General features: G+C 40.6%; 1 protein-coding gene across 1 annotated transcript; it reads right to left on the bottom strand.

Moving 5' to 3' along the window:
• Positions 1-1,711: 1,711 nt before the first annotated feature.
• On the bottom strand, positions 1,712-25,592 carry smyd2b (SET and MYND domain containing 2b). The gene is made up of 12 exons (XM_067416727.1): positions 25,346-25,592; positions 24,048-24,111; positions 23,216-23,326; positions 23,066-23,126; positions 20,085-20,209; positions 18,774-18,841; positions 16,770-16,872; positions 11,061-11,171; positions 9,043-9,163; positions 4,187-4,361; positions 3,470-3,578; positions 1,712-2,301 (listed from the first exon to the last, which is right to left on the bottom strand). The coding sequence occupies exons 1-12, from the start codon at positions 25,519-25,521 to the stop codon at positions 2,221-2,223; spliced, it is 1,305 nt and encodes a 434-aa protein (XP_067272828.1). The 5' UTR covers positions 25,522-25,592; the 3' UTR covers positions 1,712-2,220.
• Positions 25,593-25,710: the final 118 nt, after the last annotated feature.

Here is a 25,710-nt window from a genome sequence, read left to right as displayed (position 1 = left end):
GATAAACATCTAATTTTCATTTTTGGGTGAACTATCCTTTTAAACAATAACTAAAGCAGTAACCATTTAAAGCTGCAGTCTGTAAGTTTTGCCTCATCTCTGTTCATTTGTTGAATTATCATCTTTATGTGGGTTGTGCATCAGCGCGGCTCCTCAGCACAAATTAATCTAATGTTTTGAGGAGTGTGTGTGGCTGTCATTCATTCATTCATTCATTCATTCATTCATTCATTCATTCATCGCACCTGTGTGGATACTTCCAAATCACAGATTCTACGTCTTAGAATTACGGTCCTGAAATAAGAATTTTCACTGGTAAATCTCATCTAGACAAATAAGTAATATGTCTGCCATTTTTGTTCTGACTGACTGAGAAAAAAGCATTACAATAAAACCGCGCTACCAACAGTGATTAAATCGAACGATTGCTTAGGTCATATCACATCAAACTGTGGAAACGATTATGATTTTGTTCTCAAATTGTTCATGTTTTCAATATCAGAATTGCGTGATTATGTGTGTTTAAGCGTTACCTGTAGATTTCCATTTCTGTAGTCTTATCTTGTGCTTTCGACTCCTGCAGAATCTATAATCCACCGTCAAAATGATATGTTTAATTATTTCAGCTGCTGCGAGAAAAGGATATAAATGATCCACCACCTGCAGAGTTCCTCACACTAGCCGGACTCCTTCTTTATACAGACGTGACGTAATGATGCAAAAACATGCTTGAAATTCCTGTGGATGCCACTAGTATGACTGAAATTATAACATTATTACAAGCTTATATGGAAAAATGGGCGAGTGTAAGGATTTGAGTGAGTTTGGCAAGGGCCAAATTGTGACGGCTAGACGACTGGGTCAGAGCATCTCCAAAACTGCAGCTCTTGTGGGCTGTTCCCGGTCTGCAGTGGTCAGTATCTATCAAAAGTGCTCCAAGGAAGGACCAGTGGAGAACCGGCCACAGGGTCATGGGCGGCCAAGGCTCATTGATGCACGTGGGGAGCGAAGGCTGGCCCGTGGGGTCCGATCAAACAGATGAGCTACTGGAGCTCAAACTGCTCCAGAAGTTAATGCTGGTTCTGATAGAAAGCTGTCAGAATACACAGAGCAGCTCAGTTTGTTGCGTATGGGGCGGCATAGCCGCTGACCAGTCAGGGTGACCTCTGACCCCTGACCCCGCCGAAAGCACCAACAGTGGCACGTGAGCATCAGAACTGGACCACGGAGCAATGGAAGAAGGTGGCCTGGTCTGAGGAATCACGTGTTCTTTTACATCACGTGGATGGCCGGGTGTGTGTGTGTGTGTCGCTTACCTGGGGAACACATGGCCCCAGGATGCACTATGGGAAGAAGGCGAGCCGGCGGAGGCAGTGTGATGCTTTGGGCAATGTTCTGCTGGGAAACCTTGGGTCCTCCATCCATGTGGATGTTACTTTGACACGCTCCACCTACCTAAGCATTGCTGAGACCATGTTCAGCCTTTCATGGAAACGGTCATTTTTGATAAAATGTTTTTTGTTGTTGCTCATTTCCCTTAAAATTTACCCAGTTAAAAAAACGATGTAAATAACTTACAGTAAATACTTAACAAAATATATGCATACTTAGACAAAAATGAAGATTTAACAACCGGGTAGTGATTTTCTTTATACATAAGAACACTGAACAAAACGAATAATTAATCTGTTTATTACTTAAATATCATTTTCACAAACAGAAATAGGCAAATAGTAAAGCAAACATCCACAGATATAAAACAGTTCTGATTAATTATATTCAATATTATAAATCAACTGAAGTTTTTATTTTAAAAAGTGATATTGACTATAAACTATTTATACAAATATACTATTTATAAAAATAATTTATACGCTCTTCAGATTTGAATAAGTATTGAGTATAAAAGCCTCGGATGTTTCGCTGTGTTCATGGTATTCCAGAGCTATTAAATTCTCCCTTTTCTTTTGCTTCCTCCCAGAATGCTCCTTGTTCCGCCGTTCATTGACTTCTGCTCTGTTCTTTGCTCTGTTTGTCTCTTTATCAGCTGTTGCTGTTACTAATTTCCTAAATGCTTAAATTTTCCCTTTTTGCACACTCGTTGCACTTTCTAACAATTTCCTCTTGTTCAGAAATCAGCCTCTTAAACATTACTGAAGAGAGTCTCTCTGTTTGCTTCCATACACAATGAAACTCAAACTTAAACACACACCATTTGCATTATTTCCCAAGTATTTCCTGCTTGAGCTCCGTTACATATGTGTGGTCCTTTCCATGAACAATCTCCATGATGGCCAACGCCTGTAACACAAACAATCGTCCCTTACTATAGCCATTTACAGAGTATTAAAACATGGAGTCCAAACACCTGAAAGAGAATGCCAGTTAATACAGCCATTTTTCATTGCCTATACTTTATGTAATGGAATGAAGTGTATTTTGGAGACCTTCTCTTCTTGTTTGCAGTGCAATGGTATATACAGGACTGGTTCTTTCATTACTCAAAAAACACGTTTGTGAAAAAAACAATGTGTGTAATGTTTTATGTAATCGAGGAGCTGAGAAGAGTGTAATTTGTCCTGTAATTTATCCTCAAATCATAGCCAATATTGTCTGGTAACCTAAGCTACACTTCGTTTTTATTTCAACTTTTGTAATGTCATTTTTAATTGAATTTGAAGCAGATTTGTTACGTGACAGTATTAATTAAAGTTTCTTAACAGTCAAGATCAAATGATCTGCATCTATTTCGCTGCATCAAACCATCCCATAATATCCGTAACCACTCAGATTAATGCACGACGCAGATTAACTGCACAATGTGTGTAAACCTCCAATACAACTATAGAGGAATTATTCATCACAATCCACAAATAAATCTCTCACTCAAGTGACTGTGTCTATAGTATTATACGCACATTTTACACAACATTATAATATTATTTTCAAATAAACGTTTATATGTATTATTATTTTAAATGATTATTGTCGTCTGGTTCAGTAATGAACTCTTGTAGTAAAGTAGCAGTGGCTGGGACAGATTTAAAGCATCACCTCCAGATGTGATCTAATCCCGTTCACAGTAAATAATCTCCAGAGCAGGTTTAAGCTTAAGGTTTGAGCTTCGAAGAACCAAACAATCCGAGTCCAATCGTCAACAATCGAATCCGGCGAACTGAGTTAGCGACGTACGAAGAACGGGCCCCAGGAGGCCCACCTTCATGTAGAATTCAGCTTCAACCCTAATACCTGAACCAGCCAATCATGTGCTTTGTTTGACTTTTTCTGCCCTTGCCTCGCCAACAACCCTCTGGCGCTGGGATGTGTCACTCCTTATGTTGTGTGTGTGAGTACCACGATGCAATGGGTTTGAATTGAACCCTCAGAATCTGCTATAATGAAGATGAAATATTAAGTCTTAGAGGTTTTGGATGACGTAAGGGCCTGTCAGTTTTAGAGGAGCTTGTACCTTTTGAAGGGCACTGATGCCTGTGGACTTCCTGTCCAGAGCGATGTAGAGTCTGCCCATCTTCAGATACATAGATGCGATGTTCAGAGAGAACGCTGGGTAAAGGACACTACAGATAAAATGCAGACAATAGATAGTTTGGTATACTGTATGCACAAATATCAATTTAAATACAATTATGTATTATAAAACATGTACATATACTGCAAAAAATGCTCTTCTTACTTAGTACTCTAGTCTTGTTTCTAGTCTAAATATCTAACAATTCTTAAATCAAGATGTATTTACTAAATAAGTAAAACCACATGAGATATTTTTTCTTGTTTTGTTGAAAATAAAATCTAAATGAAGTGAGTTTTTGCTTAAAACAGGCAAAATGATCTGCCAATGGGGTGAGAAAAATAATCTTATTTCTGATTGAAATCTTGTTCCTTGTTTCCGTCCCAAACAGAAATAAGATTATTTTCCTCACCCCATTGGCAGATCATTTTGCCTGTTTTAAGCAAAAACTCACTTCATTTAGATATATTTTCCCCAGAAAACAAGAAAAAATATCTTGTCTAGTAAATGCATCTTGATTTAAGAATATTTCGATATTTGGACTGGAAACGAGAAAGAAATACTGAATAAGAAGAGCATTTTTTGCATTGTATACGTGTGTGTGTGTGTGTGTGTGTGTGTGTGTGTGTGTGTGTGTGTGTGTGTGTGTGTTCTTACGAGTATTGCTTGAGGACGTTTTCTCCGTAGCGAACGGCTCCGTCATAATCGTCCATGAAGACACAGATGCCCATGGCCTGGTACATCATGTGAAGGATGTAGACGTTGGAGTCATCAAACACACTGCTCATCTTATCCATGCTGAGCTCACACATCTCCAGAAGCTCAGCCGGGCCTGAACCGCAGTCAAGATTCAATAAATGTTGCATCATTAAACTGCATCTGTCCATCATTAAAGTGCATCTGTCCATCATTAAAGTGCATCTGTCCATCATTAAAGTGCATCTGTCCATCATTAAAGTGCATCTGTCCATCATTAAAGTGCATCTGTCCATCATTAAAGTGCATCTGTCCATCATTAAAGTGCATCTGTCCATCATTAAAGTGCATCTGTCCATCATTAAAGTGCATCTTCGCTGCATCTCTGGGTGTGTGTGGGAGTTAGCATTTGTTGAGTTAGCATTTGTTTGGTCATTGCCACGTTGGAAGCGAGTTTGTTGGGGGCGTGGCCAGCGAGGTATTAAAAGCCTTGTGTGTTTGAAACATTTTGGCTAGAGAGAAGCAATTCAATTGACTGATAGACAACTACTCTGTAAGTGTTTGTAACTTTTCTCATTTGATTGTTTGTTCATTTGTTGTTGGATAAGTGTGTCTGTGTAGTGCTGAGGTGTGTATTATTAGTTTTGGTATATTCTCTGGGTGTGTGTGGGAGTTAGCATTTGTTGAGTTAGCATTTGTTTGGTCATTGCCACGTTGGAAGCGAGTTTGTTGGGGGCGTTCCCAGCTGCTTTCAATAACGATACTCAAGTGAGTATAAATAGCGTGATAGTCCGCGGCAGCGGAAGCGGCAGTGTGAAGCCCTCCTTGTGTGAAGACCGACGAGTGTAAAGACTTCAACTCTTCCCAGTGCAACTCCGCCCGAGCAAGGACCCCGGCAAGGCACTTGAGTATCATCTTCCTTTTCATTATTTGTGTTCGGCTCTAATTCCTATCTGGCCTTTTCACCATGTGCTTTCAAATCTCAACTATAACTACTAGCACTCGTAAATCACGCTCCGTACGCACGAGACGCCGTAATCCTAATAATTTGCGCTATATCCTAACATCCTCTGCTACTTTACTCTTTATTCCAATTGGTCTCTGGAATTGCCAGTCGGCTGTAAACAAAGCAGACTTTATTTCATCTATTGGGACTCATTCTCAGCTTAGCCTCATGGCCCTAACTGAGACCTGGATCAAACCAGAGGACACTGCCACTCCTGCAGCACTCTCAAGCAATTATACTTTTTCACACACTCCTCGGCCTATTGGGAGGGGTGGGGGTACTGGTTTGCTTATCTCAAATGATTGGAAATTTGATCCATTACCGTCTCTACCGGCCAATTCATTTGAATCGCACTCAATCACTATTACTCACCCTGTTAAAATCCATGTGGTAGTGGTCTATCGTCCTCCAGGTCACCTCGGTAACTTTGTGGAGGAGTTGGATGTGTTACTTTCTAGCTTCCCTGAGGATGGCACTCCACTGATTCTGCTTGGCGACTTCAACATCCATCTTGATAAACACCTAGCTGCAGACTTCAGCACTCTACTGACTTCATTTGACCTTAAGTTAGTATCTACTACGGCTACTCACAGATCAGGTAACCAATTAGACCTGGTCTACACACGCAACTGCTCCACAGACAACACTTTAGTTACTCCATTACACACCTCAGACCACTTTCTCATCACTCTTAACCTCATACTGACTCCTGATACAAAACATACTCCTACACAGATTACCTTTCGGCGTAATCTACGCTCACTCTCTCCCTCTCGCCTATCCACTATGGTTTCATCTTCACTCCCTCCACCTGCTCTGTTCTCAGCACTGGACACTAACAGTGCTACTGACACTCTTTGCTCCACTCTAACATCCTCCTTAGACAGTTTTTGCCCCCTTTCATCCAGACCAGCCCGCCCCACCCCATCTGCCCCCTGGCTGTCTGAAGTTCTCCGTGAACATCGCTCTGGACTCAGGGTGGAAGAGAGGAAATGGCATAAATCTAAAAACAATACTGACCTTGCCTTTTATCAGTCTCTTCTCTCTTCTTTCTCTACAAATGTCTCCACTGCTAAAACAACATACTACCACAACAAAATCAACAATTGCTCTGACTCTCGCCAACTCTTTAAAACATTCTCCTCTCTCCTTTGTCCACCTCCTCCCCCTTCTTCATCAACTCTTACAGCTGATGACTTTGCATCATTTTTCACCAACAAAACAGCTCTCATTAGCAAACAGTTCTCCTCATCACTAACTGACACGCACATCTCAACAACTAACACGAACACGCTTCCATCCTTCTCTCCACTCTCCGAGGCAGATATTTCTAAACTCATCCTTTCCAATCACCCTACTACCTGTCCACTTGATCCTATTCCCACTCACCTCCTTCAGGCTATTTCTTCTTCAATCACTCCTGCACTCACTCACATTGTCAACACTTCTCTTCACACGGGAACCTTTCCCACAGCATTTAAGCAGGCTCGGGTAACCCCACTGCTTAAGAAACCCTCTCTGAATCCAGCACTTTTAGAAAACTACCGACCGGTATCCCTTCTGCCTTTCATTGCAAAGACCCTTGAGCGAGTTGTGTTCAATCAACTCTCTAGGTTTCTTGAACAGGACAACCTCCTAGACAACAACCAATCCGGCTTCAAAAGCGGCCATTCGACTGAGACGACCTTGCTCTCGGTAACTGAGGCACTGAGACTGGCAAAAGCAGCTTCCAAATCCTCAGTGCTCATTCTGCTGGATCTGTCTGCTGCTTTTGACACAGTTAACCACCAGATCCTCCTGTCAACACTTAAGAGGATGGGGATCTCAGGATCTGCTCTCCAGTGGTTCAGGTCTTACCTCTCTGGTAGGTCCTACAGGGTGTCATGGAGAGGTGAAGTGTCTAAGTCTTATAATCTAGCTACTGGGGTTCCCCAGGGCTCAGTCCTTGGACCACTTCTCTTCTCCATCTACATGTCATCATTAGGTTCTGTCATTCAGAAACACGGCTTCTCCTATCACTGCTATGCGGATGACACTCAACTCTACTTCTCATTTCAACCAGATGATCCTACAGTCAGTGTTCGTATCGCTGCCTGTCTGACAGACATTTCTGACTGGATGAAAGAGCATCATCTTAAACTCAATCTTGCAAAGACAGAATTACTTGTTTTCTCAACCAACCCAGCACTTCATCAAAATTTCTCCATTCAGCTTGGTTCATCGACCATAACTCCATCAAGGACAGCAAGAAACCTTGGAGTTGTGATTGATGACCAGTTAAACTTCACTGACCACATTACTGCAACAGCCCGGTCCTGCAGATTTGCTTTATACAACATTAGAAAGATTAGACCCTTCCTATCAGAACAGGCTGCACAACTCCTGGTTCAAGCTCTTGTTCTCTCCAGACTGGATTATTGTAATGCTCTTCTGGCTGGGCTTCCAGCATGCACTATCAAACCCTTGCAGCTGATCCAGAATGCAGCGGCGAGAGTGGTCTTTAATGAGCCGAAGAGAGCGCATGTTACGCCTCTCTTCATCAAACTGCACTGGTTGCCAATGGCTGCTCGCATCAAATTCAAGGCACTAGTTATCGCCTAAAAAACAACCACTGGCTCTGCACCAATATACCTAAATTCACTTGCTCAGACTTACACACCCTCCAGAAGCTTGCGTTCTGCGAACGAGCGGCGCCTCGTGGTTCCATCCCAAAGAGGCATGAAATCGCTCTCACGGACATTTTCCTGGACCGTTCCTACCTGGTGGAATGACCTGCCGATCTCAATTCGTGCTGCCGAGTCTGTAGCCATTCTTAAAAAACATCTTAAGACACATCTTTTCCATTTGCACTTGACCAATACAGAATAGCACTTACTGATCACCACAGCAACGACCAAAAGCTTACACTCCGGGATCATATCTACGTCTCTCATCCGGATTTGCGCCTTCAGGCGGGTATGTTACATAGTAATCATAACTATCAGAATCCAGTGTTCTGTATATTGCGTACGTGAGTTTTTGTTGTAGATGGCGATTGCTGCGCGTTTAGCTAGAATACAAAACCAACCCATTGGGCCACTGAATCTGCATTAACGACAACAGCTGGGGCAACAGCCTTAGTCCTAATGGGTTGTAGCTATCTTAGCTATCAAAATCCAGTGTTCGGCACTGTGCGGACGTGAGTTTTTGTTGTAGATGTCTGTCTTTTTAAAAAAAAAAAGAAAAAAAAAAAAAAAAAAATTGTGTATTGTGCTAATTAATTGAGATTTCTTACAGCTCTTACAGGTTTTTGGCCTTGTCTGTTCCGTTGCTTCTATTACTCTCCCCTTTTTTGTAAGTCGCTTTGGATAAAAGCGTCTGCTAAATGATTAAATGTAAATGTAAATGCATCTGTCCATCATTAAAGTGCATCTGTCCATCATTAAAGTGCATCTGTCCATCATTAAAGTGCATCTGTCCATCATAAAAGTAAAATAGATTAACTTTTATGGACTTCAAAAATGACCCAACTAATCACTGCCGTTATAAAGCTTGGAAGAGCAGGACATTTTTAATGTAACTCTTAAGGGGGAGTAAATCATGGTCTAATGTTCATTTTTGGGTGAACGGACCCTTTAACATTTGAGAAAGAAAACCCAGGAGTATAATCAATCCATGCAGTCGCTCTTAAAGTGACAGCGATGCTTGGACTTAGCAAACATTAATACTGCGACTTATTTCAAATATATCAAATATAACAATCAAGTAACGCTGTAGTTATGCAAACACTTTTGCACAGTATTAAGAGGCAAAAGGGTCAGAAAAAGGATATTTTTGTCATGTTTGGCCCTGCGGAAGTCCTCCATCACATTGCGAGCGTAACGCACCATGTCCCTGGTCTCCTTTTGGCTGATTTCATCATTTATCTTCCGCACTTTCATCTTCATCACATCCTACAACATGACAGGATCTACACATTATATTATATCAAAACCATATAATGTCATTTAGTAACGTGAAGGATACAGACTTTCCCCTTCAGGTAGATGGCTCAGAGCCCAACTGTTTCCATAAAAAAACTCATTTGAGGCCTTGCTAAATAAATAAAATCGGCCCTACTTTATATTAGGTGGCCTTAACTACTATCTACATACATTAAAAAATAAGTACAATGTACTTATGTTCATATTGTATTGGAAAACCCTTTAGCTTGAGGTGGGAAGGGGTAGAGTTAGGGACAGGTGTGGTGGGATGGGTAAGTCGTAAACTCCGTGGATATATACTTTATATATACTTTCCATGTTAAATGTCTGCAGGAGGAGCTCTGACCTCATATGTGGCTCCATTTGTAAGCTCAGAGTCTCTACTTTCTGGAGATATGCATCACTTTGGCATTTGTTTTAGACAAAGTAATGTATTTACACTAAATTACTCTGGTGCCATTTCCGCCTGGATTTGGCCGACCCAAATTGAAAAGCCTCCCATACACACACACAGTGGTCTACGTTTAAAATGTTGGTGTCATTTTACAGGAAACCCTTTAAAGTTACATAAAACACTGCTAAAAGTCATACACATTTAAGTATATGTTGTCTAAGCTGTTATAATCCCCCAAAAGTAGGGGCTTTTTGACCCCCCCATAAATTAATTTTTGAAAGTGTGTAACTCAGGCCCTGTGAGCTCTAGGACCCTGCAGACAGTTTGGGGTGCTTCCACTAAATTACAGAAAACAGTGGAAAAAATAAGTTTGTGTGTCATGAGGCGGAAATCCCAAAAAATGGCCCTGGAGTTTAAGCGGTTACAGGTTAGTTGTAAGGGAAGTGTCAAAACTACACTCGAAAAAATGATTCTAGCTGTTTGCTCAGTTTATTTAAATGTTGCGCTGACTGAACTGGGCAGTGTGTTTCTAGTTCCCAGCATGCTTTGCATAGGGATGATTAGGACAGTAAATGTTGAAATGAAGTGGTGTTTAATGTGTTTTAGTAAAGGGAAAGACCTGTTAACGTTTGATGTTATATTTAACATTTAAAAGTTATGTTGAGTTGATTTTTTTGAGGTTACTATTATGGTGAAGTGTAGAGTTTGTGTTCGTCTGTGCTGTCCTCAATGAGTGTTAACTGTGCTAATGCCAGTGATGAGAGATGCTTTACTTCATCATTACTTGCATTTTAGCAAGTGTTCAAGTGTTATTGACTAATAGTTTTTTATAGAAATAAAGAAAACTAATCAATGTGACGCAGTTCCCATAGAATAAAATGGCCATCAGTTCTATCCCTCTGTATCCTACTTTATCTAGTTGGAATGACATGATTTTTTTTTAGTAGTTTTGACTAAATGATTTTAAGTTAATACAACAAGATTACAACAAATTTGTGTAGTTGAGCGGACACTATTAAATTAAGCTGTGCCCAACCATAGTAAATAAGTTGAATCAACCTTAATAAATTAAGTTGACCCAACGTAAGTACATTAAATTAGAATTGCATAATGCTGAAATAAAGCAAGTTAATCATGTGGAAATACTTTCCATGATTTTTTGAGTGTACAGAAATGAATTACAGACGTAATTACATGCAGGTATTTTTAAAAATGTAAGTACAATGTAAAAACATGTATGTACACAATAAGTGCATTGTATCAAATGATTAATTAAAATGTTAGTACATAGTAGTTAAGGCCACCTAATATAAAGTGGGTCCAAAAAATCTGTATATTTTATATTGTATTGCTTCACTATGCTGTGCTTTAAGGATTGTGTGTGTTCATTTTGTATCTGGCAGCTATGCCACTGGGTTCAAAACATATTTCCCTAAATGGGACAATAAAGTGTATTCCCTCCATTCCACACACCTTGGATCTGGTAGTGCACTCTTTGCAGTCGCAGCTGAAGTAGTAGATGTCTCTGAGTTTCTCGATGCGGTCGTCTGTGGGGTAAAGCAGGTCTATGTAGCTGGTGTAGATCTACAGACAGAGGAAAAACTCAACAATAGGACCTGCGTGAAGCCGGCCCCCCACCCAACGCGAAGCTTCGGCAAAATAGTCTAAATCGTTTGTGCTCCGTTTGTGCCGTAAAAGTTTTAGTTTATGCTGCTTTGGTTTTTAAGATATTAAAAGAACATTTATAGGTCATTCTGAGGTCACTCACTCGCTCCAAATTCCCCCCAGATAGTCTAAATAGTTTGTGCTGGTCTGTGCCGGTAAAATTTTCATTTGTGCTGCTTCCGTCTTTTAAACATTATACACTGAATTATAGACGATGACGTCACCAGCCCCCCGACCTGCTCCAAATATAGGGATCCCTGCGGAGTGTGAGACGGCAGGGTCATGACAGATGCTGAAACTTCGGGCAGCACTGATGAAACATCCTGCATAATGTCACAGGGTGTTTTGGTGTTGGTTTCATGTTTTTAGGTTTTCATGTTCACTGTCATGTCATGCACTTCCTGGTTTTGTCATGTGGTCCCTTGTCATGTGACTCATTGCCCTCATGTGTTCCTGTGTCTTTTTGTCATTGGTTTAAGAGTTAATCATTGTTCACAGGTGTCCCTCGTCTTGTCAATTTGCCCTTGTGTATTCAAGCCCTCATGTGTACCATAGTCTATCCCTGCGTCCCAATCAGCTCCCCAGTTCACTAATCAGGGCACTGCTTAGGGCATAAGTCAATGGGCTGACTCCCAGATCAGTGCCCTGACAACTGAACTAGGGAGCAGATTGAGACGCACCCTTTGTCAGTTATTGTATGTGTAACCCGCTGTTGGTGAGTGTTTTGTCTAGTCAAGTTTTATGTTGTTTTGCCAAGTCTTTTGTTTGTTTGTATTTATGTTAAATGCCAATAAACTGCACTTGGGTTCTCAACCTCGCCTCTCCAGTGGATCACCGTTACGCATGACTTCTGTGCTGGATAAAGATGACAAGCAAAATTTGATTGAACTCCCTGAGCACCCCGCTCTTTTTTGCCTTTTCATACTAAATATGTTGCTTGCTAAAATCGTTTTCAAAAATGAACATTACTGCTTCCAAATGTGTGTTTTTGCTATGGGTGTGTGCAGAACAAAACTTCAAAGTATTGTCATGTTATGTTTACCAGAGGCTTTATTTTACACATACATTTTTTTGTATCTAAATTAATCTAGATAAATCTAGATTTTCCAATTCAAATTGTCAATTTGAAATGAAGGTCAAAATAACCTTAAGCCCTAAAATTATTATATATATAATTATTATAAACAAACACACACATATATATATATATATATATATATAGGTACATTTGTGTGTGTGGGTGGGGCATGTTTTTGTGAAAGTATGTTTTTGTTTTTTTAGAAAGTAAAAATGCAGAATGTTTCCTGTGATGGGTAGGTTTAGGGGCTGTGTGTGTGTGTGTGTGTGTGTGTGTGTGTGTGTGTGTGTGTGTGTGTGTGTGTGTGTGTGTGTGTGTGTGTGTGTGTGTGTGTGTGTGTGTGTGTGTGTGTGTGTGTGTGTGTGTGTGTGTGTGTGTGTGTGATTTTGACAGAAGAGAATTAGCTAGAAGAGAATATTTGAGTAAAAAAATATTTGGGTTTGACTCGTGGGTCACTTCAGCACTTTAATATTGAGTAACATTGTTCATTTGACCGCACTGACACTATTGGATGAGAACAAAACTTGAGCTGGAGGATGACCACTGTTTTCCACAGAGCTGTTTTATAGCTGATTCGACTGATTTCTTTCTCTTTGCAACGTCGACACTTTTTGAAAGGTCACTCAAAGTGAATAACGACACTATTGTCTTTTGTAAAGATGAGTTGAACTTATTTCATAATTGATGAACGCATGGAGTTTGCCCAGAACAGAACCATACCGCCAGCACTAACTGTATGCATTATCATTATAATAAAATATACATTTGACGAAAGTGGTCCTGGCTGAAATAAAGGTGACTGATTTAGTTTGAGGTTTGCACAATTTAGTGTGTAGTTATGAGATTGTGTTTATACTTTTACAATCGTAAAAAACAAGCTAGTAAAATATACTAGCTTAAAAAGTAATGAGGGGCTCAAATACAGGGTTTTTGAATTTGCATCATTTTGTGCAGATGTAAGTTATAATATTATTTTATTTAGGATGTGTTTGTTTATGCAAGTGAGTAAATTCTCAACAGTATTAACTAGGATTGACTAAGTGAAACATTGTTTCTAGATTTGTTGTTCTTGAAAAACATAGGGCCTCACTCATGAAACACAAGCAGAACGAATTTGTGTGTAAACCGTTCATAAAGCTGCTCTGACGTAAATATTTGGATTCACGAAAATGTTCGTATTTTAAAAATGTTAGTTGATCTGAAAGAAAGCTGCTCCCTACCACGAGTAAATGGTGCGTAAAACATTTGAACGGTCTGTGATCTAATTTAGGCAAACTGATGACACTGCATTTTGATGCACGATAGCCCTTCACACTGGACGTCGGACCCGCAATATTCCCGGAACATTGCCGGGTCGCCTTCTGTGTGAAAGCAACCACGTCCCGGGTTTGATTACCGAATTCGACCCGGGTCGGGGACCTAGTAATATTGTGGGGTTCGATCCGGGACGAGCGCTGTGTGAACAAAAGCCGAAACTAATGCCGCAACGTGTACGTAGTTACCGTGCGACTCCTAGAGCTTATTTTTTCAATAACACAACCCTGCAGTGCCAGAAGAGCTCGTTGGTGTTTTAAACGCAGAGAGTGTTCGTATACAAAAGAAACTCAAATTAAACAAGCAGAAATGAGCGCAAACTGGACACAAGTCGAGACCACGGAGCTCCTTACTATCCGCGCTGAAGCGGAGATCGCTCGCCGTTATACGTCACATCAGGATGTCACGTGAACTCGACCCGGGAACGTTGCGGATTGTGTATCTAAAGCGCACATATTACGGTATTTCGTTGGCAGTGCGAATGGACCAAATCTAGCGGCCCGGGAACAAATGCCGGGTCGCATTATCCGTGTATTTGCCGTAATCATAGTGTGAAAGAGGCTTATGTAGGGCAGGCCTAGCCTGGATACCAGCCGAACTTAGCCCCACCCACAAAATATTTAGGTCGGGCGGTTCGGTCTGGACTCGATCCATAGAGGAGTAATTATCCCCAAACAGAAACTGTTCGGACCAATGAAATCATCAGGGCGGGCTTTAGACGATGACGGACAGATGATAAACAGTAACGTAATCATCACGTCATCAAAGGGGCTTGGATTATATTTATTCTAATCCTAAACGGAGAGCTTGTTCGTATCTGCATCACCTTCACTATTTCTCTCAGAAATGATGATCATGTGTGCCCTGAATGCAATGTAAGTCGCTTTGGATAAAAGCGTCTGCCAAATGCATAAATGTAAATGTCATGTTGGGTAAGTACTCTGTGTATCATTAAATTATTATTATTTTTTACAACACCGGCAAAGATCATGTATTCCAGCGCGTACAGACAGGGCTGCCAGATTTTTACAACAAAACCCGCCACTACTAGCCCTAAACAATAGCTTCTCGAGGGGTTCTCCGGGGGAAAAATGGCATTTGGGGGTAAAATGTGTTTTATTTTGGCAAAATTGCTGCTAAGATTCTCACTCATGGGTCTATATATCACATAATAGTCGCTTCAACAACCCGTGGAAAAACTCAGACTTGGCAACACAGTGCAGCTGAGCTCTGTTGACATTTGACAACTAACGTTATGCGTCGCTTCGTTGCTCTGATTGGTTGTCGTTCTGTCCAATCAAGGTCTTTCCTGGTTCGATTGAAACACGCCCCATAATCACAGCCCAATGGAGCATCATTGGGCTTCCAATCACAGTGGAGGAGGGGCGGGACAAAAACTACACTGACCAATCATCCCACTTCTACACCAACTGAACCACAATTCTAGAGAAGTTAATACTGCTTTTAAATACTGCTTTTAATCTGCATTTCTAAATTCAGTAATATTCTTCAAAATGAGATACTAGTGTCAAATTACTGTCATGGATATTCTGTATCATAGCAACCAAAGTATCTCAGCTGGAAAAACGCTGTCCTTGCAAAGCGCTTTCAAGCTCCACCGGCTGGCCGTTTAGCTGGCTTAAACATGCTTTGGTGGACACAAGATAATTTAATATTTATTGCTAGTCATATGACCAATTAATCTCTTCCACATTTATGCAAAATTCTGGATCCAAACCTGAGAAAGAAGTCCAGAAGAGTCCACAGCATTCCTGTTCACGTCATTTGCAGATGTAACTCATGGGCGGGGATTATGCTAATCATGAATAAGCATGTATGAGCATCCTCTTTACGCATGTTAGGAATTCATTGATATACACACGTTTAACTAACGAATCCGTGGTATACGAAGTGTTTTTGAATCTGGAGGAGAGTTTTCGTAAAGGTCCATTTTACGCACATATTACTCAGAATTTGCTCATATACTGTATTTACGAACATTTCATGAATGAGGCCCATTGTTAGTGCATTGTTCATTTTAAACACTCCACAGCATGTTTTAAAGGGATAGTTCACCCAAAAATGAAAATTCTGCCATCATTTACTCACCCTCAATCTGTTCCAAACCTGTATGAATCCATCTTGGGAAACAGTCTCGACGAGTCGAGTCACGAACGCTGTGCTAAGTGAGCTGGTCGATAGGAATTAAGTTTGTGAAATGTAATTACATGGACATTTTTATTTTTATTTATTTATTTTCTCTGTTGCGTTCAGTGCTTTCTTCCCGGAAACATCGGACCATATGAGATTCAGTCACAGTTCATCTCTTAGCACAGCGTTCGTCGCTTGACTAGTCAAGACTGTTTTCCAAGATGGCTGCCGTCCGTGAAAGTGTAATGGGCTGTCTTTATAAAGTATCTTCTTATTAAACTGTTTGTTCTCTTACAAAGTTCTCAATGCTTGGGTTTGCATGTAGGGACCCTCATTATGCTGCCGTGTTAGTGTGAGGCTATTTTGAGTCTTGTTAGTCGTATTAACTAGCGGTTTAATTTCACTTACCCTGTGCCCCATAGACAAGCGTTATAAGCTAATCTGCTTTTAGAGATAAAACTCTTTACATTTGATTTTCATGAAACGCATCCCAGAGAACGATCTACTCGGAAACCATCTGTTTATCACCCCTAGGGTCATTTCTCACCGGAGTTGACCTTTAAACAACACCCACACTCTTTTTGCTACTATAGAAAGACTAGCAAATGCCCCAAGTATGAATTTGTTTCTTCTGCTGAACATAAAAGAAGTTATTTAGAGAATATGGGGAACTAAACAATTTATGAACCCCACTGACTTCCAGAGTATGGGGAAAAAAATACTATGGAAGTCAATGTGTCCCATTAACTGTTTGGTTACCGACATTCTTCAAAATATCTACTTTTGTGTTCAGGAGAAGAAACAAATTCATACAGGTAAACGATGCCAGAATTTTCATTTTTGGGTGAACTATCCCTTTAATTGAAATAGTTTAATTATCACTATGATGTGTCTTTGTAATGGTAGCCCAAAAAACCTGTGTTAACTCTGGTAATGTTGTGATTACATTAACACTGATAAGATGCCACACTGACCTCTTGGCCTGGACGGATGTCCTGCACGGCCCGTACTTCAGCATTGACCCCTCTGTATGTGATTATAACGTTGGGACAGCAGCTGTGGTTCATGAGGGCGATGCTAAGAGAGCAAGAGAAACAGACCTTCAGACAGCTTAGAGAAGATAGTAAAGGATGGAAATAGAAATGGCTGTAAACGAGTCGGACGATGCCCCCACTCAGACCTGTTTCTCTGTAGACTCTATAATGCTGGGTTGAGACTGTTGGGTAAGGAAGTAGGGGTTATTTGACCCAATTTAGGTTTATAATCACCCATAAACGCAACCGTTCCACTTCATTTCAGTACGGGGCTATTATTTACTGGGTTTTTTTGCTTGTTTTTAGTGTATCGTATTTACTGCACCCCGTCATTACTGATTAAAATGTTTTAACAAAATCCATGTAAAGTCTTTAAGTATGGATATGGTGATTTTTTGATGAATGGATGGATATATATATGGATGAATGGGTGGATATATATGGATGAATGGATGGATGGATGGATGGATGGATGGATGGATGGATGGATGGATGGATGGATGGATGGATGAATGGAAGGATGGATGAATGGATGGATGGATATATATATATGGATGAATGGGTGGATATATATGGATGAATGGATGGATGGATGGATGGATATATATGGATGAATGGGTGGATATATATGGATGAATGGATGGATATATATGGATGGATGGATGGATGGATGGATGGATGGATGGATGGATGGATGGATGGATGGATATATATGGATGAATGGGTGGATATATATGGATGAATGGATGGATATATATGGATGAATGGAAGGATATATATGGATGGATATATATGGATGAATGGATGGATATATATGGATGAATGGATGGATATATATGGATGAATGGAAGGATGGATGAATGGATGGATATATATGGATGAATGGATGGATGGATATATGGATGAATGGAAGGATGGATGAATGGATGGATATATATGGATGGATGAATGGATGGATATATATGGATGAATGGATGGATGGATATATATGGATGAATGGAAGGATGGATGAATGGATGGATGGATATATGCAAGCACTAGCCTGTTTTATTAGCGGTCAGGACTGCTCACCGTTAGCCTGACAAGCCAGACCCACATCAAGATGTTTGGTCTGGAAACTCACCATTGACGGCTCAATCCGAGGGCCGGATAAACGGTTGTCTTTCAAACTCCCTCTGCACGCGATAGGATAGCGCTACAACCAACCAGAGCAACGAAGGTGAAGCGGAGCTGATAGATTAAACATTCACCGTATCCGGTCGGCTAAACTCCGAACACATCTTCCCTTTTTAAGAATGACTTCAGTGCCGCTCTTTGTTCTTTTCTCAGAGAAAAGCTTAACTCCAAGTCTTCCAGAGTCGCGGTCAAAGCTGATTCAAAAGACCGCCGCCGTTCGCCAGTTTCTGTGTTTACTAGAAGCACGAGCGCAACTCGGCCGTCGTCATTATGGCCCCGCCCACCGACTCTATACACGATGTGATTGGCCCGTCCAGATTGTGAGGAATACAGCTCAGAAGGGTATTGAGAGTGCCTAGACGACACTTGCGGGCAGATTAAATTTGCTGCCGCTAGGGTGCGTCTAGATTTCTAGGCTAGCTCACCGTGTCCAAAAGAGGACTTTCAGCATTTCATTACCCAACAGACTCATGATCTAAAACACTAACACACACACACACACACACACACACACACACACACACACACACACACACACACACACACACACACACATACAGCCTTGTGAGAGGAGCATTGCCAGAGAGATTTTGTATGTGTGTGTGTGTGTGTGTGTGTGTGTGTGTGTGTGTGTGTGTGTGTGTGTGTGTGTGTGTGTGTGTGTGTGTGTGTGTGTGTGTGTGTGTGTGTGTGTGTGTGTGTGTGTGTGTGTGTGTGTGTGTGTGTGTGTGTGTGTGTGTGTGTGTGTGTGTGCGCGTGTGTGCTTACTCTGGAAAAATAGCCAAACCCAAGTTTGAGAGCTCCTCGTCCTCCACAGTGAAGCCGTTACAGTGAACCTGCATCAAACAGACACAGCACATTACAGCAATCCTTTACTCTACCGCTTTTCTCAGTCACTTCAGAACATCTCCCGAATCCTCCTTAACATCTGCAAACCTGTCCATTTCTCAAAACAGCACACACACACAATAGATCACCTGCTAAAGCCTGCAGCCTGCACAAAATCCTCAGAGCATCTCTCAAAGGTAAGTATTTATTTCAATGAGCATATCAGACACACACACACACACACACACACACACACACACACACACACACACACGTTTGTTTTTGTGACATATGGGGACATTCCATAGGTGTAATGGTTTTTATACTTTATATTTTTATACTGTTTATACCGTATTTTCTATCCCCTTACACTGCCCCTGCCCCTAAACCTACCCATCACACACACACACACACACACACACACACACACACACACACACACGAGTCAGAATGTTGAGTCATGTTGTAAATATAGCACTGTCAGTATTTCCTGATGTAAACTGAGGCTACAGTTTAATGACGATGACTGAAAATGAACAGGCCTGAACTTCTTCTGTACGGCATATATCAATTTCAATTTACACATTACTCTATGTGGGAGGGATATTGATGGCAAGAGACAGGACAGGATATGTTTAAGTGTGTGTGTGTACCAGTGTGTATCCGTCTGTACCTTTCAACCCGCCTTAAGCATTGTAAGGTCATGAGGTCCACAATAGTAGCCCTTATTTCATCAGACACATGCATGCATCCTTGACCTCCTCTGCCGTTTCGTCTGTTTCGCCTCTCTACCCTTCCACCACACATCCTACATCTCCTTCTGCTGACCCTGCTTGTTTTTGTCTGAAATTACAACACTGTCTATGTATGTTTGCCAAAGGAAGATCCACATCTGAGCCATTTCAGAGAAATGGATGATCATTGGTTGATATCATGCTTTACATTTCCTTTCATCAATTCAGGACATGTTTACTGAGTCTGATAGAGATGGAAAAAACAGTTCAACCATTTTGCATTTAATGACTTGCAAATTGCATTTAAGTCATTAAATGCAAAATGGTTGAACTGCTCCATCAGGCTTTTTTGTTTGTTGTTGTAAACATGTCCTGAATTGACGGGCACACTAGGCATTATACAGAAAATACAGTAAAAATGGAGACATTTCTGGAAACAGCCAAAGCCATGGACAGGCTATATAAAGGTCTTCGTAAGGAAGCACAACGACAGAGACTTCTTTTCCAGTATGTTTACCTGTGAGAAGAGTGTGAGCAGGGCCTGGTGATCAGGGAAGTCCAGGTGTTTGGAGTAGAAGTGATGAAGGCCAGCTATATGTGCTTCACTCAGCTCTCGTTTCTCATTATCCAGATCCTCCAAGTCTGTGAGAAGAGATGAAGATATCACAACATTATCCGGCAGCTCTGCATGCTTTAAGCAAACATAAAAAGCTGGAGCTGTGAAATGCATAGTTATATATTTGAAAAATGGCAACAACAACAAAAAAAGGAAAAATGGCAAAACTAAAATTTTGAACATATCATATATCGGTATAGTAAAAACTGCTTAAAGGTGCCCTGGAATGATTTGAAACAATATATTAAATTGTTCTCTGATATCGAGGGTATGCGGCTTATTTAAGAGCAAAAATGGTCCAGATACAGTTTTACACGTCCATTTACAACCCCACAAATTGTCTCTAGGATGTAATGCTCTGTTTTTGCCTTATTTGGAAGAGTCATGAATATTAATGTTGAGCTCTGCTCTGATTGGCTTATTTCAGTAGCTCACAGCAGTTCAGTGAAGCGGCTCATGAGTCCTGAAAGAACCGCCCGGCCAATGTTAAGCAGAACATCTCAAATGGAGATTGCTGAAATGCAGATTACTTGTTCATTGGTGTTTTCAGATCATCTGTGCACGAGAAAGAGCTCACGTTTGTGCGGTTGCCAGATTTGAGTAATTTAAATCCCCCAAACGGCTTTTCTGTGAAAAGAGCACGTATACTATCCGGTGTTTGACCTAAACATGTCCAATCTGGCAACCATATGCAAGCTCTCTCTCATGCATGGATGATCTGAAAACACCAATAAAATGGATAAATTGCTACTTACTGCTTGGAGGAATATAGTCGCCCCTTTCTTCAGTTTAAGACGCTGAGCGATCGCTTGCTTGAAATGGGCTGAACAAACGAACGATCTTGAATTAAATTATTGTGGTATCCGATTATAATAAACCTCAACCATGACTGTTGACATACGAAAAGTCCTCACGTCTCCCGCACAGCCTGAACATGACGTGTGTCATTAGAGTCGTTTTTGCTATCCTCCTCAAGTGTCGTTTGTTCACCTGCAGTCCCGATGATTCGGCTCCGTCAGTTCTGCCTGACAATGAACATGTTTGGACAGATGCAAATGTTGGCGGCGTGCATATAAATGATCCCCAACGCTTGCGTCACGGTTGGCATTATGTTGAGAAGCACATATTTTTCCGTGGTGTTTTTGATTTTAGAGATTTACATATAAAGCAGGAGGCAACGGTGTTTGAGACTCACAGTATGTGATGTCCATGTACTGAACTCTTATTATTTCACTATGGCAAGGTTAATTAAGTTTTTCATTCTAGGGCACCTTTAAATGAACAAAACAGTGCAGACACGCCGCTTCAAACAGAGCGTTCAAATCAGAGGCTAAAATCAGGGTAGGAAAAATGCCTTTTATTTCTAAATTATGACAATTTTTTATGTAAAAATCATGCTAACATTATTAAAGTGCACCATAAGAAGTATTATAAAACAATGCAGTTCATGACCCCTTTAAAGCAAAAGGAAATGCAAATCTGAGCACTAAAATAGACAAATAAAGATAATCAAAAGCAACAAGACTTTATAGTTAAAGATGGAATGTAAAATAAACATAAAATAAATATAACACAAATTGGCCATCTTAAAATTATTCAATGTGTGTTACTTCCTCACATGCATTGTATATATATACAGTGCCTTGCGAAAGTATTCGGCCCCTTAAACTTTGTGACTTTTTGCTTCAAACATAATGATATGAAACTGTAATTTTTTGTGAAGAATCAACAACAAGCGGGAACCAATCATGAAGTGGAACGAAATTTATTGGATATTTCAAACTTTTTTAACAAATCAAAAACTAAAAAATTGGACGTGCAAAATTATTCGGCCCCTTTACTTTCAGTGCAGCAAACTCTCTCCAGAAGTCCAGTGAGGATCTCTGAATGACCCAATGTTGACCTAAATGACTAATGATGATGAATAGAGTCCACCTGTGTGTAATCAAGTCTCCGTATAAATGCACCTGCACTGTGATAGTCTCAGAGGTCCGTTTAAAGCGCAGAGAGCATCATGAAGAACAAGGAACACACCAGGCAGGTCCGAGATACTGTTGTGGAGAAGTTTAAAGCCGGATTTGGATACAAAAATGATTTCCCAAGCTTTAAACACCCCAAGGAGCCCTGTGCAAGCGATAATATTGAAATGGAAGGAGTATCAGACCACTGCAAATCTACCAAGACCTGGCCGTCCCTCTAAACTTTCAGCTCATACAAGGAGAAGACTGATCAGAGATGCAGCCAAGAGGCCCATGATCACTCTGGAGGACCTGCAGAGATCTACAGCTGAGGTGGGAGACTCTGTCCATAGGACAACAATCAGTCGTATATATCAGTCTCTCGATGTGCAAAACTGATAGAGACATACCCCAAGCGACTTACAGCTGTAATCGCAGCAAAAGGTGGAGCAACAAAGTATTAACTTAAGGGGGCCGAATTATTTTGCAAGCCCAATTTTTCAGTTTTTGATTTATTAAAAAAGTTTGAAATATCCAATAAATTTCGTTCCACTTCATAATTGTGTACCACTTGTTGTTGATTCTTCACAAAAAAATACAGTTTCATATCATTATGTTTGAAGCCTGAAATGTGGCAAAAGGTCGCAAAGTTCAAGGGGGCCGAATACTTTCGCAGGGCACTGTATATATATATATATATATATATATATATATATATATATATATATATATATATATATATATATAATGCATGTGAGGAAGTAACACACACTGAATAATTTTAAGATGGCCAATTTGTGTTATAAATTATAAATTAATATAAATAAATGTATTTATAGCATACTATTGTACATTCATAATGCCTAGTATGCACAGCATTCGGCAAGTTATTAATCCATTTGGGACAGGTTTTCTGCTACTTACGGGATTCCATATCCTTCAATAGGAGGAGTTTCTCTGATGGGCTTCTCTCTTTCTGGTCTCTCTGCATCAGCAAAATACACACCAAAAAATCATCAAAACATTGATTCAGTATCTATAAAAAGAAGTAAGAGAATCTGGTGTGTGTCTAACCAGCCGGGCGATGATTCTGGCCACCAGTCGCACCGTCTCTGAGGGACACCAGCTCTGTCCAAACGCACACATGGCATTACACTCCAGCTTATGCATGGGCCAGTTCTTCTTCTGTCAAATACACACAAAAATGACACTATCCCACACATATACACGAAACATTGCATCAATGTCTATTTATAGAAAATAAATAATATAAATTAACTAATTAAAGCGATTCGTATGGACAGTTTCGGTACAAATCTGTGGTGTGACTCTTGCAGACAACTGTATATATAAGATTCAGAGGGAGTGGAGATGCGATATATTTAAATCCTAATGTGAATAACATGGCAATGACTGAGGAGTCAGTGATGTTTCTGCACTGCATGAACGGCAGACAGTAGCAACAGTGTTTTCAACTTTTTGTGCATTTTGGTCACTCTTTTAAACTGAAAATTAAATGTGAAACAGGTTTCAAAGTGCAAGTTTTGAATACGTTTACGTGAAAATTATGTACTAAAACAGAAAAATGTTTTATAATAGTTTTTCCTGTTCGGATGACAGTGTTGCCCATTCACACAGATCTGCAGAAACTATTAAAATGCTGTATTATTCATGCCAGGCCAGTAGATAGCGATGGCACGTTGTAAAGAAACACTATACAGGCTCCTATAGACTGAACATGTGATATGCTCACGCATGACGTCACCATATTCACAAATACGCATTTTTGTAGTTAACACGGAGACGATACCTGGATCGTTATTTGCCAAATTTGTTTCTTTGTTCTGTATATTACAACTGTCAATGTGTGTGTGTGTTTGTGTGTGTGTGTGTGTGTGTGTTTTACCTGACATTTGACATTGCAGTAGAATGCTTTTTTGCACTTTCCACAGTTTGCAAGACCCTTTTTCCTGTGCAGGATACATTAAAAAAAAACACCAATGATCACTAAAACTCTTAATGATAAAAATGTGTGTGTGTGTGTGTGTGTGTGTGTGTGTGTGTGTGTGTGTGTGTGTGTGTGTGTGTGTGTGTGTGTGTGTGTGTGTGTGTGGACATGTTTTAGTAAATTATGAGGACACATGTGTATAATGCCATGGGTATGACACAGGTATTACAGGAGAGGGTGAAATATGAGGACATTACCCATGGCCCCACTTTACAAAAGGCTTATAAATCACACAGGAGGAGTTTTTATGAGAAAGTAAAAATGCAGAATGTTTCCTGTGATGGGTAGGTTTAGGGACAGTGTGTGTGTGTGTGTGTGTGTGTGTGTGTGTGTGTGTGTGTGTGTGTGTGTGTGTGTGTGTGTGAGCCTGTTTATGTGGTTTATGAGGACACAAATTTGTATAACTACATGGGTATTACACTGGTATTACACTATAAATGTGGTTTATGAGGACATATCAAATGTCCTCATAATTCAAATGGACTTAAAAACATACTAAATGATGTTTTTTTGAGAAAGTAAAAATGCAGAATGTTTCCTGTGATGGGTAGGTTTAGGGACAGTGTAAGGGGATAGAAAATACGGTTTGTACAATATAAAAACCATTACGCCTATGGAGAGTCCCTGTAAACCACATAGACCAACATGTGTGCGTGTGTGTGTGTGTGTGTGTGTGTGTGTGTGTGTGTGTGTGTGTGTGTGTGTGTGTGTGTGTGTGTGTGTGTGTGAGTGAGTGAGTGAGTGAGTGAGTGAGTGAGTGAGTGAGTGAGTAAGAGTTAGTAATAATCACAGTCATTACTATATGAAAATATAACTGGCCTTGTTAATATACTCTCATTATCTCCCCCAGTCCTTCAGTAACTGTGATGCATTCAGAGCAGCTGTCAGGGTGAGTGTGCTACTTTTGACAGCCACTGATCCTGCCCAGAGCAAATGTCTGAGATTTGGCCAGCTGCTTTTATGTGTTGAGTTGTATTTTTAGACCTGTCCTTTTGCAGCTCAGAGAGATCAATCTAATTGGCTCATTTTATACACGCTCGGTTTTACATCTCAAAAAGACCTTTGTAAATATATTTTCACACTGAAATATACAGTGGAAAAATGGCAGACATAATTAAATTCATCCATCTCACTCTCTCATATCATAAAAGTAACACAGTTGGTAAACATGAATATAAGATGAACAGATGTCAGACCTGGTGAAGCAGTGCTCGCAGATGAGTCCTCTCTCGCTGACTGACAGCACGTATGAATAAGCGGGGCAGGAGAACAGCAGGTCACCGACTGCATACGCTTTGCTTACCCGCAGCCCTCTGCCCTTGCCCGGGCTGGCGAACTGCTCGACGCCCGCGATGCCCTCCGCCTCCATCATGACTAACGGGTCTGGTGTAATGGCAATGTCTGCACCCGGTGCTCAAGGTTTGGGGTTTCTGTTTCTGAGAGATTTTCGACTTCACTGGGCGGAGCATCGAGTGTGTGTGTGTGTGTGTGTGTGAGAGAGAGAGAGAGAGATGCTGCGTCCCAAATCGCCTACTTATACTACGTCCTAAAAGTATGTACT

Source organism: Pseudorasbora parva, chromosome 15 (assembly GCF_024679245.1).
Source record: "Pseudorasbora parva isolate DD20220531a chromosome 15, ASM2467924v1, whole genome shotgun sequence".
Taxonomy (NCBI): Eukaryota; Metazoa; Chordata; class Actinopteri; order Cypriniformes; family Gobionidae; genus Pseudorasbora; species Pseudorasbora parva.
The sequence above is the reverse complement of the archived record's forward strand: the minus strand, read 5'-3'. Positions and strand labels throughout refer to the sequence as shown.